The 15270-nt window shown below is 40.4% G+C and overlaps 1 protein-coding gene across 1 annotated transcript in view; it reads left to right on the top strand.

The window, feature by feature from the left end:
• LOC124721776 (neogenin) overlaps positions 1 to 15270 on the top strand; it is a 236504-nt gene that overhangs the window by 102529 nt on the left and 118705 nt on the right. Inside the window, exons 12-14 of the mRNA XM_047246889.1 lie at positions 7479 to 7770; positions 11015 to 11173; positions 11257 to 11462. Coding sequence (XP_047102845.1) covers positions 7479 to 7770; positions 11015 to 11173; positions 11257 to 11462 — 657 coding nt within the window. The remainder of the gene's footprint in view (positions 1 to 7478; positions 7771 to 11014; positions 11174 to 11256; positions 11463 to 15270) is intronic.

Genomic DNA, 15270 nt, shown 5'->3' on the forward strand with positions numbered 1-15270 from the left:
CCTCATTCCACCATCCCACCGAGTCGTTTTAGTTCTCTCCGTTTCTGCTACCCCCCTCCCCACCCCCACCCCCCTCTACCTCTTGCCAGCTCTCTGTGTAACCTGCAGCACTTCACTGTCTGCCACTCCCACCATTCTGTCCCTCCCCCTCCCTGCCCCAACCTCCTCATTGTCCTCACCCAGTCGTCACTCCCATCATGCACTGGTGCTGTTGCTTGCTGTGTGGCCTCAGTTGCCTGAGACTGCAGTTTTGTGTGTGTGTGTGTGTGTGTGTGTGTGTGTGTGTGTGTGTGTGTGGGGTCTATTTTTGATGAAAGCCTTACTGGCCGAAAGCTTTATTTGTGACAGTCTTCTTCTTGTGCCTGTCTTCTGCTATATGGTGAGTAGCAACTTTCCTTTTCATAATATTGTATGATATGTTTGTTGTACTATGACGGTTTTGATTACACTAAGATGATAAGATTTTTCTCAGCTAACAGTGCCAATATCTATAGGCATAGGTGGGTTATGCTTCCCTCCCCTCACCCTCCCCTCCCTACCTTCTCTCCCCTCCCTCCCATTATCCTCCTCACTCTTCCCATCCTGCACTCCATGTCACCCTCCCTACCCCTATCCTCTCCACTCCCCCACTCCAATGCACTCTCCCTACCCCCCTCTCCAATGCACTCTCCCTACTCCCTCTCCTGCCCCAATTCCACCTCACCCACCCTAGCACGCCCCTCCCACCCTCCTCCATCTTCCCTCCCCCTCGCTCTCTGCTCCCCCTCTGCTTTCTCATTGAGATTGTCATGATATTTCATGGGTAGTGTCGGGTTAACACGTATGAAATGAGAGATTGGATAATAAAACTATAGAAAACAGGACCTCAACACGAAAATTCTTCTGTGAACCAGAATATATATGCCTGTTAATGCTGGGGCATATCGTCCAGTGATGTATTAGTGCGTTAAGGGGGGTAGGACATCAAACGAGCCGACTTGGAGCAGGAGAGGCATCACAGGACATTTTAATTTCCAGTGTCTATACTTTTACAAATAAATTCATTAAACTTTGTCAGCATCACCAGGAAGGGTTCCGGATTCACACTCATTGCAGTGGAAGTTCGAAAACATAACAAAATAAAAAATTTTTACGTGTGTAATTTCATCATTTTTTAACTTACTAATGGCTGCATTTGTTGCTATATGTACACTTTCTTCATAAGTTAGACAGATTCTTCGATGAATTTAGCACATCATACATACCATACTCACAGGTGTATGAAACTCTATAATTTATTTAATTTATGAACAAACGTATGTACTGTTATATTTTAAACTTCATGTTTAGGAAAAACACAAATTTTATAGTTAATTACCTCAATTTTTACCACAGTTTTTAATAGATTTTGAAAATTCTAGAGTTTCATACACCTTTAAGTATGTTTTGTATGCTGTACACAATTCATCAAAGAATCTCTCTTACTTATGAAGAAAAGTGTACCTATAGCAACAAATACTGCCATTAGTAAGGGAAAAAAATGATGAAATTTCACATGTAAAAAAAATTATTTCATTATGTTTTCGAACATCCACTGCTATGAGTGTGAATTCTGAATCCTTCCTGGTCATGCTGACAAAGTTTTATGAATTTTTTTGTAAAAGTATAGAGAGTGGAAATTAAAATGTCCTGTGGTGCCTTTACTGCTCCAAGTCGGTCCATTTGACGTCCTACCCCCTTAATGGTGTTTTTATCGTTGAAGGTGAACATTTTGGATTGAAGAAACACCTGAAGCTTGATTCTCTATGATCCACTGTGTGTGTTCATATGGTTCACTTTTAAAGTCTACAAAACAAGTTCAGATGTTTTTACCTATATTTTTATCATTCATAGACCATATTTGCCTAAGTATAAGACTACCCTAAACATAACATGACGCCCTTTTTGTAAGAGGCCTCTTGAGAAAATTTTTATTTTTAACATAGTCCTACTAATCAAAATTAGTAACTGTTTTATGGATCTAAAGTATGTCACTGAAAAGTTGGCATTATACTTAGTCTAAACTTCTGCCATTTATTGATTGTTTAGATTTTGATAATAAAGGAGACATAAAGAAAAAGAAGGTTTACCTCAATTTTTATTTTCACTCCCTGTGTTGCTCACTAGCTCTGTGTTATTGGTAGTTTTAATCATCGTCTTCATCACTGGTATCACTCACTATCTTCATTTGAAAACCTACTGACATTTCTTCCTGCCTAACACTCCTCCCATAGTCAGGGTTACCACAAGTTCTGAAAATCAGGAAATTGTTTGTTTGCTGAGATGTTATGCCTCACCGTTGGCTGGGTGCAGCTGAGTATGTGTGCTGCTTACCTACTCCCTCATTCTTACTGCTTCTCTCCTTCCCATCCCTCCCCTCACCTTGCAGTCAGTGCTGCCACCATTACTTGCTGCTAGCCTAGCAACTGCCGATGAGGGGCAGGGAGGCATGAGGAGTGGTTTGTTTGGTTCTGATTCTCAGAGATTGTTGACACAGCGGCTGGAGACAACAGTCATGTGTGCATGAGTCTGAGTGATTGCATGAATGTGTATGCGCTCTAGTGTTCTGACAAAGGCTATGGCCAAAAATTTAGTTGTGATAATGTGATTGTCTTTTTTATGTGCCTGTCTGTGGCTCAGCAAACCTATCCTCATTAGTATTGATTCTCAGAGTATTTGCACAAGTTACCTGTTGAGTGGGTGATCATTGTGGTCTCATTTCATGAACATGGTGCCTGTGACATGTGAATAGCTGGCTACACTAGTGGACCTCCATGATGGACGAAAACCACAGGCCATTTCTGTGGATATCTGTAACGGATTGGGCCTGCCAATCTTAAGCCCATAGTTTCCCACTAATGTGAGAGCGCTGCCTGTCGGATTTAGTCTCACCGATCTGCCCGCAGGCTTTGTCTGTCTGTGTGTGGCATAATGCGGTGTATTTTCATGGTTTATCCATGGACCCAGGACTGTGGTGCTCCTCAGCAGGCCAGAGACCACGGGCGATGGATTTCAGAAATTACAACTGTCTCAGCACAAGTACATTGTACAGTGTGGTGTTTTATAAACATTTTATTTGTTCTAGTACATTTTGGCACTTTGAAAGGAGTTGCTATATTAGAAAGTATGGATGGTAAGAAGAAGAAAATTGTGGCTGTCGTTGGTAGTTTGTGTGCCATGTATTCATTGAAAGAAAAATCACACAATACTGATAGAATAATACACATAACACAGTGGGTAATAACCGACAATAACGAACATAGTAGAACCAACATTTTATTGGCGGTCACCTATAGTGTTGATTTACAAAACTCTTCCCCACCTTATACGTTGCTTTCAAGAGGCCTACTTTTTTCTGAGGTTTTTTTTCTGAACGCTGTGAATGTATTTTAAATCTGTCTTGCGGCTCCAACAAAATGTGTATTTTTGTTACCAAATGTGTTTTCCCTATTGAAATAAAATAATATCAGTGGTTGTAATGAAACATATATACCATTTGGTTTGCTTTCTCCATGTAAAAACACTTCATTACAAAAGATGTTGGTGGTAGTACTTACGATTTTTGCTCATACGTTTAGAAATACAAAAGTCCTTACATTTTTTTGTGAACTTATGTCTTTACTTACCCTTGAATCTCAAAATTTTTCAGGAAAAAATGCTAAAACTTATCTGGAAATCAGGGAATTTCACTTGGAGAAACTTGTGGCAACCCTGATAGTAAGTCATCTTCTGAGTGATCCTTAGCATTGGACATGCAGCACTTTTTGAATCCTTTCATAATAGATTCACTTGAGGTCCTACCCCCAGTGGTAAGGTTCCATAGGCCCAGCATGGATATTCATGGTTTCTGTAACTTCCCCCTGGAGGGAGGGCATAATCTCCTTGTAGGAGCCACTCACTGTAACACTGTTGTGGCTGAATCTGAAAAGGTAAGGTCTATTCACAGCATCATCCATTACTTGAAGTTGTGAGGTCATGCACCAGTGATTATTACCAGGCATTTGTTGTTCTTTGCTATCATATCCTTAACTTCCTGGGTGAGGTGTCCCTTGACAAAATCTAGCACCAACATTTTTCTTCTGTTCAACAAAATGCGTGGTATCCTTGCTCGGAAGAACCTCAACTAGGCTAGTATCAAGTCATTTGTCATCCATCTCTGTTGTTGACATCTAAAGTCAAGACAGTTTTTCTTCTGGTATTGGTTTTCTGCAAAGAATCGCATATTGGGGGGGGGGGGGGGGGGGGGGGGGGGGGGGGGGGGGCTTCAGTCTACTAATGCACCCAGCATTACTCTCATTCTGGCCTTTTCATTGCCATAAGTCCTTATAAGAACACTTTTAATACCCTTTACATCAACAGTAACATTTTACAGCATATGAAAATAAGAAGGTGTCGATTGGCATTGCCCATATGACCTAGCAAATAATCATGCTGTTTCATAAAATCGATTATGTGATACTAATATGTAACGAGTTTTTTGTCATACACCATGGGAAGTCACCGAGCTAACATAGTTCTGTGTCGTAATGTAAGCCATGCTCTCTTAATCATCATCACACACACCAGCAAATACTTGCTTTGAATTCTGAGACACATGCCAGTTGGAAAATTCTTCTTTATCTCCAATGCCTTCATTTGGATAATTTCTTGAGTAATTAAGAAGCCCTAATGGTGTTTCTCTTTCATGCATTGAACCATATGTTTCCTCCAAGTCACGAAACCTTTGAAACCTCCTGTGCTTTAGTCCCCTTAAAGTTTGGCTTGTTGTACCAGTTTTCTTTAATTTATTCTTTATCTGGTGCCACCTGTGCACATTCACTTTTGTGACACCAAATTTTCTTCTTGCTGCACTGTTGTTTGGGGTTTCTTCTTAAGTGGATCACCACCAACTTAAAATTAGCATTGTATTGTCTTTTGTGAACCAGTTGGCAACTGCGAACTCATAGATCCAAGTTTCTCAGCTGAGTCACGAAATAATTTGCATGTATTATAACAATATTATGAGAAGGAAAGTTGCTACTCACCATATAGCATAGATGCTGAGTCGCAGATAGGCACAACAAAAAGAGTTTCACACTTACAGGTTTTGGTCAATGGCCTTTGTCAACAATTCACACACACACACACACAGTGTCTATTGTTGACAAAGGCCATTGGCCGAAACCTTTAAGTGTGAAACTCTTTTTGTTGTGCCTATCTGCGACACAGCATCTCTGCTATATGGTGAGTAGAAACTTTCCTTCTCGTGATATTGTTACATTCCATCCAGGATTTTCCATTGTTTGATTTTAGACTTTGAGATATATATACCTCTGATCAGGGACTATTATTTGTGTTATTACTGTCTTTAGTGGTGATGCTACAATAAATATACATTGTAAGACTATCTTTGGAGTCGTCACTCTTCATCTTGACATTACTGCCATCGTACTGGATTGCGCGTGAGGTTCAGATACACTAACTGTTTGAACTTTATTCTTGGTTACGCTACAGATCTGCAATGCTATGCTGGTCTAGAATGTTGTTACTGGTTAAGGATCGCCTTGAGTTATTGCTTCCCTGTTGTTGTTGTATTCTGTGCTGTCTGGCATTTGGCTCCATAAAAAGGAAACTGTTCTGCATTCTTTTGTATTGTGTGATGCAGTTGACGATGAGGATTATTGGTTTTACGATGTTTTTCACAGTACCGACTTCATGCTTCTCGGGATTTCATCTCTTTTGTGTGTTTCAGACTACGGTCCTCACAGTTGCTGAGTGCGGACTCAGCTTCAGACACTTTGAACTTTGCATGTGTTCTATCATCCAACCTGTGACAATTTTTTGTGCACTTTTTAGAACTGTGAACATTGATTGTGTGCTAGGACCTTGAATTCCTTAGTGCAGTGGCACCTGGACTTTGAAAGTTTCTATGAAAAGTGGAACTTGGTCTTCTATGTTTTGTATGGCAATCAGTACATTTTTGTTTCCCCTCCTTTCCAGTCACCATTTACATACCACCTGGCAGCTGTTCTGACGCAGCTGATGGGTCAGCAGATGGAAAGACATAAACTTACTGACGAGCTCCTGACTGAGGTACTGATTCAGAAACAGGCAGACAGACCTTCACCACGGCCCACTGCTGCACTTCTGCTTCAGCAGCTCGCCCACCTGGCTGTGGCCCTTTACCAAACATGGACACGACGACTTCAGACACTTTGCATTTTCAGTTACACTTTAGAGCTGTGATCTGCCTTCGTTGATTGGCTCGAATAATCTTTTGTAGCCTTTGCCATCAACGAGGACTGTTGCCAATAAGGTCTTGTCCTCTCCTAGTCCGCTGCTTTTATCACTTTCTTCTCTCCCTTAGTTGTGGAGTCAACCTTTCTTCCCTCTGTTACATTCCACTTGTGGGATCGGCTCACTGCTCGTTACGCTGCCCCTGTTATCTCTTGCTTTGGCATCCACTTGCTCTTTTGAGACATTGCCTCTCTCCTTTCAGGACTCCCAAGCACCCTTGATGCAAGTTCTGCTGCTGGTTGTAATTGGCTCCATCATGGCCAACTCTACTGCCACTCAGATGCCGTGTTAGGCTCCTGCAGTCAGTATTATTTGTCTCGACATTCAGTGCCATCATATCATGTCGCACGCAAAATTTAGATACACTTCGCTGTTTGGACTTTGCTGTTAGTTACACTACGGATCTGCAACACTACTCTGGCCCAGGACGTTACTGCTGACTCGGTATCACCTCCGGCTCTTGCTTCTATGTTGTTGTATTTTGTGCCATCTGATGTTTGGATCCATAAACAAGTAACTGGTCAGCATTCTTTTGTACTGTGTGCTGCAGTAGGTAACGCATCAAATATAGGTAGCATTGTGTAATAAAGTTGTGAAGCTGGGTTAATACAACAGTGTTGCTTTTGCATGTATCTTAGTAAAGGAAGAAATGAAACAAAACTGAGTGTTCTGTGTTAGCAAAGTTGGCAGGAGAAAATAAGAAACTTTCTGGAAGATGAAATATCTTTGCATTAAACTGAGCTTTAACACTTTATATAAGGGTGTAGGTATAAATGCCTTTAAAGTGCTGTATGACTCTTTCAGTGTCTTTGTAAGGTGCTAAGTCAAATCAGAAACATAGTTTGATAAGCTATTAAGTTATCCCTTGTGAAATACAGCAACCTATTGCAGCAGTTAAGATGCTGACATTAGTTAGGTTGTAAACTAATTACCTTGTGTAGCAATAATCATTGCTAAATAGTTTGTGTCTGCATTGAGGGGTGGGGGCGTGTTCCAAAAGGATTTCTCTTTCTTTTCTTTTCCTAAATCTGCTGATTTATAGTATTAGAAAGTAGTTGTTTTCTTCTTCTTCTTCTTCTTCTTCTTCTTCTTCTTCTTCTTCTTAGAAAAATCATATAGATACAAGCTGATGGGCTTCCTGCCACATTTGCTAATCAATGTTATGACCTTTCTCTGTTTTGCAGAGTGTTATTGTACGATGGGAACCACCTCCCAGAGAGAGTCAGAATGGAATAATCACAGGTTACAAGTTGAGATATCGTAAAAAAGACCGCAAACGTGGTGACACTGTCACAACACCTGGTGACAGGCGACTCTATGCACTAATAAATCTTGACAGGCGGTCTGTATATCAGGTGCGACTTTGGGCTCTTAACGTAAATGGTTCAAGTCCACCAACTGAGTGGCACACTACTGAGACATTTGAGAATGATCTGGATGAATCACAAGTACCGGACACACCTGTGGGACTCAAAGGTTCGTATCACCACTAAAAATAGATTCGAAGACCTCTCATCTTATAGTTCTCAGTGAGTGCAAACTAGCTGTATATTACATCATTTTTTGTATCTGCTGCTATTTATTAATTCCAGAATGCTTATTAGTATCTCCACGTTGTATAAGGGCCATTGTTGCAACTAAATAAAGCACTGTTTGTATGATTGCTAGACACTTTTCAACTTAAGATGACGGAAGAGTGCACTGCAGCAGTTTGCAATGCTACAGATAGCAAATGCACAGAGTATATCCACATTTTTGAAAATACTGAATGCATGTGCTTGCATTTACATAGAATACTGTGTATGAACTTTATAGAACAACTATGCACAGCTCCTTCATGGCACATATGTGAGGAAAGGAAAACACAAAAGTGTGAATGGAACCAAAAATTGTTTAAACCAAGAGTTATTTGTATTTGTATGTCAGAAAGTGTTTTTAACATAACAATAGTGAAAACAAAAACCACTTTATTTTTGTATTCATTAATAGTAAGTGACACCTCTTAGTCATTGCACAAACTATTGATTTCGAATCGTCATGAATTTCACAAGAATTTTCTTAGGATTCCACCATCTGTAGATAAAAGCACCATCTACAAACACTCGTGGTAATCTATATTGTAAACAACTGTGGATATGGAACTTTCTCTGGAAACCTATTTGATTTCATGCTCAGTGATAACTTTTTAAGTTCAGAATGACATTCTTCGCTTATTCTACTTTCTCAGTATCTTGTATGCATTACTACTATTTGTTGTGTCTAGACAAGACAGCCTAGACACAATGAGAGGAAGCCGAAAAGCACGCGCTTAAACTCACGCAGGCTGGCGTGAGGTCTGAAACAGGATACGTAATGAATGCTATAAAGAAAAGTATGTAGCTTCTGGAATACTTAACTTTAATCCATAATTGTAGAACATCACTCTTGATGATACATGCTTCATATAATAAATATCAACTGAATACGGCGCCTTGCTAGGTCGTAGCAATTGACTTAGCTGAAGGCTATGCTAACTATCGTCTCGGCAAATGAGAGCGTATTTGTCAGTGTGGCGTCGCTAGCAAAGTCGGCTGTACAACTGGGGCAAGTGCTAGTACGTCTCTCTAGACCTGCCGTGTGGTGGCGCTCGGTCTGCTATCACTGACAGTGGCGACATGCGGGTCCAACGTATACTAATGGACTGCGGCCGATTTAAAGGCTACCACCTAGCAAGTGTGGTGTCTGGCGGTGACACCACACTATTAGCCTTTTCTTCCTTATTTTTCTTTCTCTATTCACTGTTATTCTCTCTGCCAATGTTAATGTTCTCAGAAATGAAAACATGGTTTTGTTTTAATAATCTTATTTTGTTCTTGATGCCACTCATAGATTATATTATTATGAAGATTCTCTTCCTTCCTTCCTTTTCCTCTTTCTTTCTCCTATCTCCCCCCTCTCACTTGGTTGGCATAGCCTTATAGCCTTTAATCATTTTTATTCAAAGTACACACTGTGTGGCGCATATGTCTCTTATTAGTCATGATGCATGCTGAAAATTTGTTAGCTATGCATCTACCTCTTATACAAGGTTTGTCTGGAAAGTAACAGCAAGTATTGCTGAGATAGGTTTAATAACTTAAAATTCATTGAAATGAGTAAACAAAAAAGAAAATTCCATTAGAGCCATGTTCAGACTATAGGGCAGCTGTGGCACTGTATTCACACCGATATGGATCAGGTAGGCCATGACAACAAATGTGGTATGAGCCAGCATGTTGTCGTTGTGCAGTTTTCACAATGCACAAATCTTCTGCATCGCCCAGTCATCTGATACAATCTCATGAAGAATTGTTTTTGTCAAGTCCATTAATTCTGACATCAGGTGAACACTCATTTCACAGTGTGAATTCAGTAACTGGTGCACACGAGTCACATGGTCATCTGTTCACGATGTTCACGAGTGTCCTGTGCTGGCCTTGTCAGTGACCTGCTCCTGACCTCCTCTAAACATTTTGTGCCACTTGTTCGACTGCAGTCTGGAAAGGCAGTCATCCCCGAAGGCTTCCTTAAACATTCGAAAAGCTACCTGCACCATCTTCTTGAGCTTCACACAAAACTTAATTGCATAGCGTTGCTCTAAAGTTTTCTCCCATCATACGTTTGATGCGGCCACTATGTAGAGGTTCACATAAGAAGCCATCCTAACCTTCCAAGAGCATGGAGGCAGTTAAGTAACCTAAGTAACCTACTGCTGGGGGTCCCTTCCCCAACAATTCCAACCACTCTGTGTTGTATAGTCACATCACCCAAAAAATGCAACATATTACTTTCCGGATGCACCCTGTATCTAACGCATCCAAATCTTTGGGTCTGTGTATGCTTCAAGGAAAAGTATTTAATAGTTGTGTAAAAAGTGTCTGCTGTGACTGAATGTAATATATCTTTTCCTTAATTACTTTCATAGAAGTCATTACATCAAATAAATGGCTACTGGTATTAAATGTATTTTAGCTATTGAAAGTATTGGTGATAAATTGTGTACAAATTGTTTTTCTTAAGTTTTTATTGTAGTGAATGTTTAGTGCTCTTTATTATTTTAGTGTCTACTTTTTTACTCTGATGTCAAAGATATTGTTAAAGTAGGTCCTTATGCTGAATGCTACTTTTTATTTAATTTTTATTTGTTATTACTGCATATGAGCAGCTAGGCCTCTTGTAAATCGCTGCAGGGTTGGAGCCGTTAGTGGTCGTCACAGTGTTTATTAAGATAATGACCTTTGGTTTTCATATATTATGTTTACCATACAGGAATTACTTCCATATATTTTCATTTCTTTGTCCAGTGTGTAATTTTTGTACAATTAATATTGTTACCCTAGATTATAATTTATAATATCCTGCAATTCCATGGACTCTTTGTTAAACAATTGTAGTAGTAAAACTGAAGTAAATTAAATAGAGTGCACACATGTTGAAGATGTTTGTTTGTGTAAGGAAGAAATACACCCAAACAGTGTCCAAAATTTTGTTTCTATATTTAATGTGGAGGTTTTAGCTCATGTATCAGTGCTGTGATTGGGTACACAGTGGCTGCTCTTTGAATTTCAGGACAATTCTGTGAAATAGCCATTAAGTATTATATAAAACATTCCTTACAATTTAAATGGTGTCTGTTATTACAAATCATGTTATTCTAAACGAGTGGAAAAAGCTTTTATCTATTATTTCTTTGTTTCAACAGCAAGACCAATGACAGATAGCATTACTGTCTCATGGAACCCTCCACGTAACCAGAATATTATGGTACGTGGTTATACCATTGGCTGGGGAAAAGGAATCCCAGATGCATATACACAGCTTCTAGATGGCAAACAACGATACTATGTTATAGAACAACTAGGTAGGTTTATTGTATTTTGTTCAGTACTGTCATATACCATTTCTGTTGTAGATTATTGCCTGTATTGTAGTTTCTTTTTTCAGCCCCAAACTCAGAGTATGTAATTAGCCTAAGAGCCTACAATGAAATGGGAGATGGTCGACCTGTTTACACATCTGTGCGAACAAGAGAAGAGATGGCGCCAGAACCACTCACTCCACTTGTTCCTCCTGTTGGGCTTATGGCTATTGTTCTATCTTCTAGATCAGTTGTTGTTTACTGGACAGATACAACACTATCCAAAAACCAGGTCTGTTTCATTATTATGTTATGATGGAATCATCACACAACCTCAATTTTAGCATGTAGTAGATAGTTTTTTATCTTTCTGTTAAGATAAATCCTTTTGGACTAAAGGAGACCAATCACTGAAAATCCAGCACATTGAGTTTCCGATAGGCACCAACAACAGAAAAAAAAACCTTGCTAGCTTTTGGAGGTATAGTTTGACTAACAATCTCCCCCTCCCTCCCTCCCTCCCTCCCTCCCTCCCTCCCTCCCTCCCTCCCCCCCCTCCCCCCCCCTCTCCCTCTCCCTCTCCCTCTCCCTCTCCCTCTCCCTCTCTCTCTCTCTCTCTCTCTCTCTCTCTCTCTCTCTCTCTCTCTCTCTCTCTCTCTCTCTCTCTGCCCCATACTTGGTGCTACCTGGACTAATGGTGCCATTGTTTTATTTGTCTACAGTTGGACTGGTTGGTGGGGGTAGTGTCAGGTGGAGTGGGCAGGCGGAGAGGGAGCTGGGAAGCAAGGAGAGGGACTGGGTGTGAGTGACTAGTGGCTTTTCAGGAGGCAGTCGATTTGCCAGCTAGGAGTGCAGGAGGGATGGCAAGTATATGGACTAGGCATGTAATGCAAGATTGTAGAGACTGGTAGCTATACAAACTAGCTAACCACCAGAATAAATGGCCATTGCCAAATTGTTGTCAACAACAAAGCTGACCACCTAGTGGCACAACACACAGCTGAGCCTATCATGCTTAATTTCAAATGCTGCTTCACAAACCAGGCCATGTGGCTCCTTCACCACCAGCTTCTCTGAACTACACAGATGAGAGGTATCCTTACAATACACCCTCTGCTCCTACCTGGCTTCAATCTCAGGTAACCCACCTTCCCTACGCCCTCCTCTCAACAGTTTCCCCTTCCTCCATCCTGTCACCTCCTCCCAGTTCACGTTCCCACATCACCTTCATTGTGTGCCACTCCCCACCAGTCCTAACAATTGTGCATTACATGCTTGTTTCATATACGTGCCATCCCTCCCACCTGCGTTCCTGGCCAGTAAACTGAGTGCCTTCCTCTGAGCCACTAGCCACCCACCCCCTAGTCCCTCTCCTTGCCTTCCATCTCCCTCTTCCTCTCCCTCTACCCACCCTACCTCACCCAACACTACTCCCCCACCCCCCCCACCCTCACCACCCCCCCCCTACAACCATTCCACCTGCCAAGAAATGAAACATTGGCACTGTGTGTGTGTTTTACTTTAGCTCATCAAAGGATAACTCTGAAAGCTAGCAAATTTTCCTTCTCTTGTGTGTGCCTATCAACAACTTAATGGTTCTGCTTTTCGGTGAGTGGTCTCCCTTAATCCAAAGATATTTACATTCTCCAAGAACTTTCTTACAACTTTTATTTAATAAGATAACTTTTGTAAATTTATTTGAGACAACATTTTAATATTTGTCCACATACTCTACAACTTACCGTATGTAGCACAGTTCATTTCATGTTATTATTAGTTACTTCCTGTCCTAGGCTGTTTCTATAGTGAATCAGAGGAAGATGGCTGACTGTCAGCCTCTGTACTACAGTGTCTGTTAACTTATTCTCATGATCTGTACAAGAGATATGTGATGCAGGCAGTACCCAAGGGCATTTCTCTTACCCAGTTGTATGAACAATAATAATTTCTTCCAATCCTGGCAAAGAATCTTTTAATTTTGTTGCTTCTGTTTGGGTAACTTGATAAAATTCCCAAATCTATAAGGTTGCACTCATCTTGTATGTGGGTTGCTTAACACATGCACTGTACTTTTTCCGGAATTCTCTCGGCAGTTGTAAACTTTTTATGTGCCTTTGGTACTACTAATTTCTTTTGTTCATTCCATTTCATATTGTGTTGTAGCTTTACCCCTTGGTACACAGTGTGTCAATCTGCAGAATTTCCCCACAAATGTTTTAATCTGAGACTATCAGGTCCATTCTTTTGTTTTTGTTTCTCACTGTTCAGTAATCCAATAAAAATACTGTCTGTAGTTTTTTACAATCAGCCATAACATTATTTTCATAAAGCCAACTGTCATCAACAAACAATCTTTAAATTCTACTGACTCTATCTGATTTAATGTCTAATTATTTGGAGAACATTAATGTTGCTGTCACATGCGCAAACCATGAGTATCAATGTGGCGAGCTACACACCTGCTGTTCCCCAAATATGATACATCCAATAAGTGTGTTGTTGCATTATCTGTTAGCAGTTGGTTACATTTCTTCATCAGTTTGCAGGAGGGATCCATGTTCAAACTTCATGAACGTCTTTGTCAGAAAGGTGTGAAGTCTCAAGAAAAGAATTATTATGTCTAGCAGTTTGAAGGATGCTGTCAAGGATGAAATATCAGTATATGTGATGTAGATAGTAATGCTGAGTTATATAAAACTATATATTGACTATATTGTATAAAATTATACTAGTGGATGTTTATGAAAATGAATATTACTACACCTTTTCTGTGTGGAAAATGCTCATGGAGATCATCCGTGAAGTGGTCAACGTTTTTATTGTTTTCCAGTTCTAAAGACAATGACAGACAGTGTTTAGAAAGGGTAGATTGCATGCAACCGGTGGTGGCGTGTTTGTCGCTGTTAGTAGTAGTTTGTCCTGTAGTTAAATATAAGTGGATAGTTCCTGTGAATTATTATGGGTGGACCGAGCTAGGTTAATAATTGGCTTCTTTTACCAACCTCCCAACTCAGCAGCATAAGTGGCAGAACAACTGAGAGAAAATATGGAATACATTTCACATAAATTTCCTCTGCATGTTATAGTCTTAGGTGGAGATTTCAATTTACCAGATATAGACTGGGACACTCAGATGTTTAGGACGGGTGGTAGGGACAGAGCATCGAGTGACATTATACTGAGTGCACCATCCGAAAATTACCTCAAGCAATTAAACAGAGAACCAACTCGTGGAGATAACATCTTGGACCTACTGATAACAAACAGACTCGAACTTTTCGACTCTGTAAGTGCAGAACAGGGAATCAGTGATCATAATGCTGTTGCAGCATCCCTGAATATGGAAGTAAATAGGAATATAAAAAAAGGGTGGAAGGTTTATCTGTTTAGGAAGAGTAATAGGAGGCAGATTTCAGACTACCTAACAGATCAAAACGAAAATTTCTGTTCCGACACTGACACTGTTGAGTGTTTATGAAAAACGTTCAAGGCAATCGTAAAATGTGTTTTAGACAGGTACGTGTCGAGTAAAACTGTGAGGGACGAGAAAAACCCACTGTGGTTCAACAACAAAGTTGGGAAACTACTGCGAAAGTAAAGATAGCTTCACTGCAAATTTAAACGCAGCCAAAACCTCTCAGACAAACAGAAGCTAAACAATGTCAAAGTTAGCGTGAGGAGTGAATTCAAAAGTAAAATCCTATGTACCGACTTGACAGAAAATCCTAGGAAGTTCTGGTCTTACGTTAAATCAGTAAGTGGATCGAAACAGCATATCCAGACACTCTGGGATGATAATGGCATTGAAACAGAGGATGACATGCGTAAAGCTGAAATACTAAACACCTTTTTCCAAAGCTGTTTCACAGAGGAAGACCGCACTGCAGTTCCTTCTCTAAATCCTCGCACAAACGAAAAAATGGCTGACATCGAAATAAGTGTCCAAGGAATAGAAAAGCAACTGAAATCACTCAACAGAGGATCGTCCACTGGACCTGACAGGATACCAATTCGATTCTACACAGAGTACACGAAAGAACCTGCCCCCCTTCTAACAACCATGTACCGCAAGTCTCTAGAGGAATGGAAGGTTCCAAATG

Source organism: Schistocerca piceifrons, chromosome X, assembly GCF_021461385.2.
Source record: "Schistocerca piceifrons isolate TAMUIC-IGC-003096 chromosome X, iqSchPice1.1, whole genome shotgun sequence".
Lineage (NCBI taxonomy): Eukaryota > Metazoa > Arthropoda > Insecta > Orthoptera > Acrididae > Schistocerca > Schistocerca piceifrons.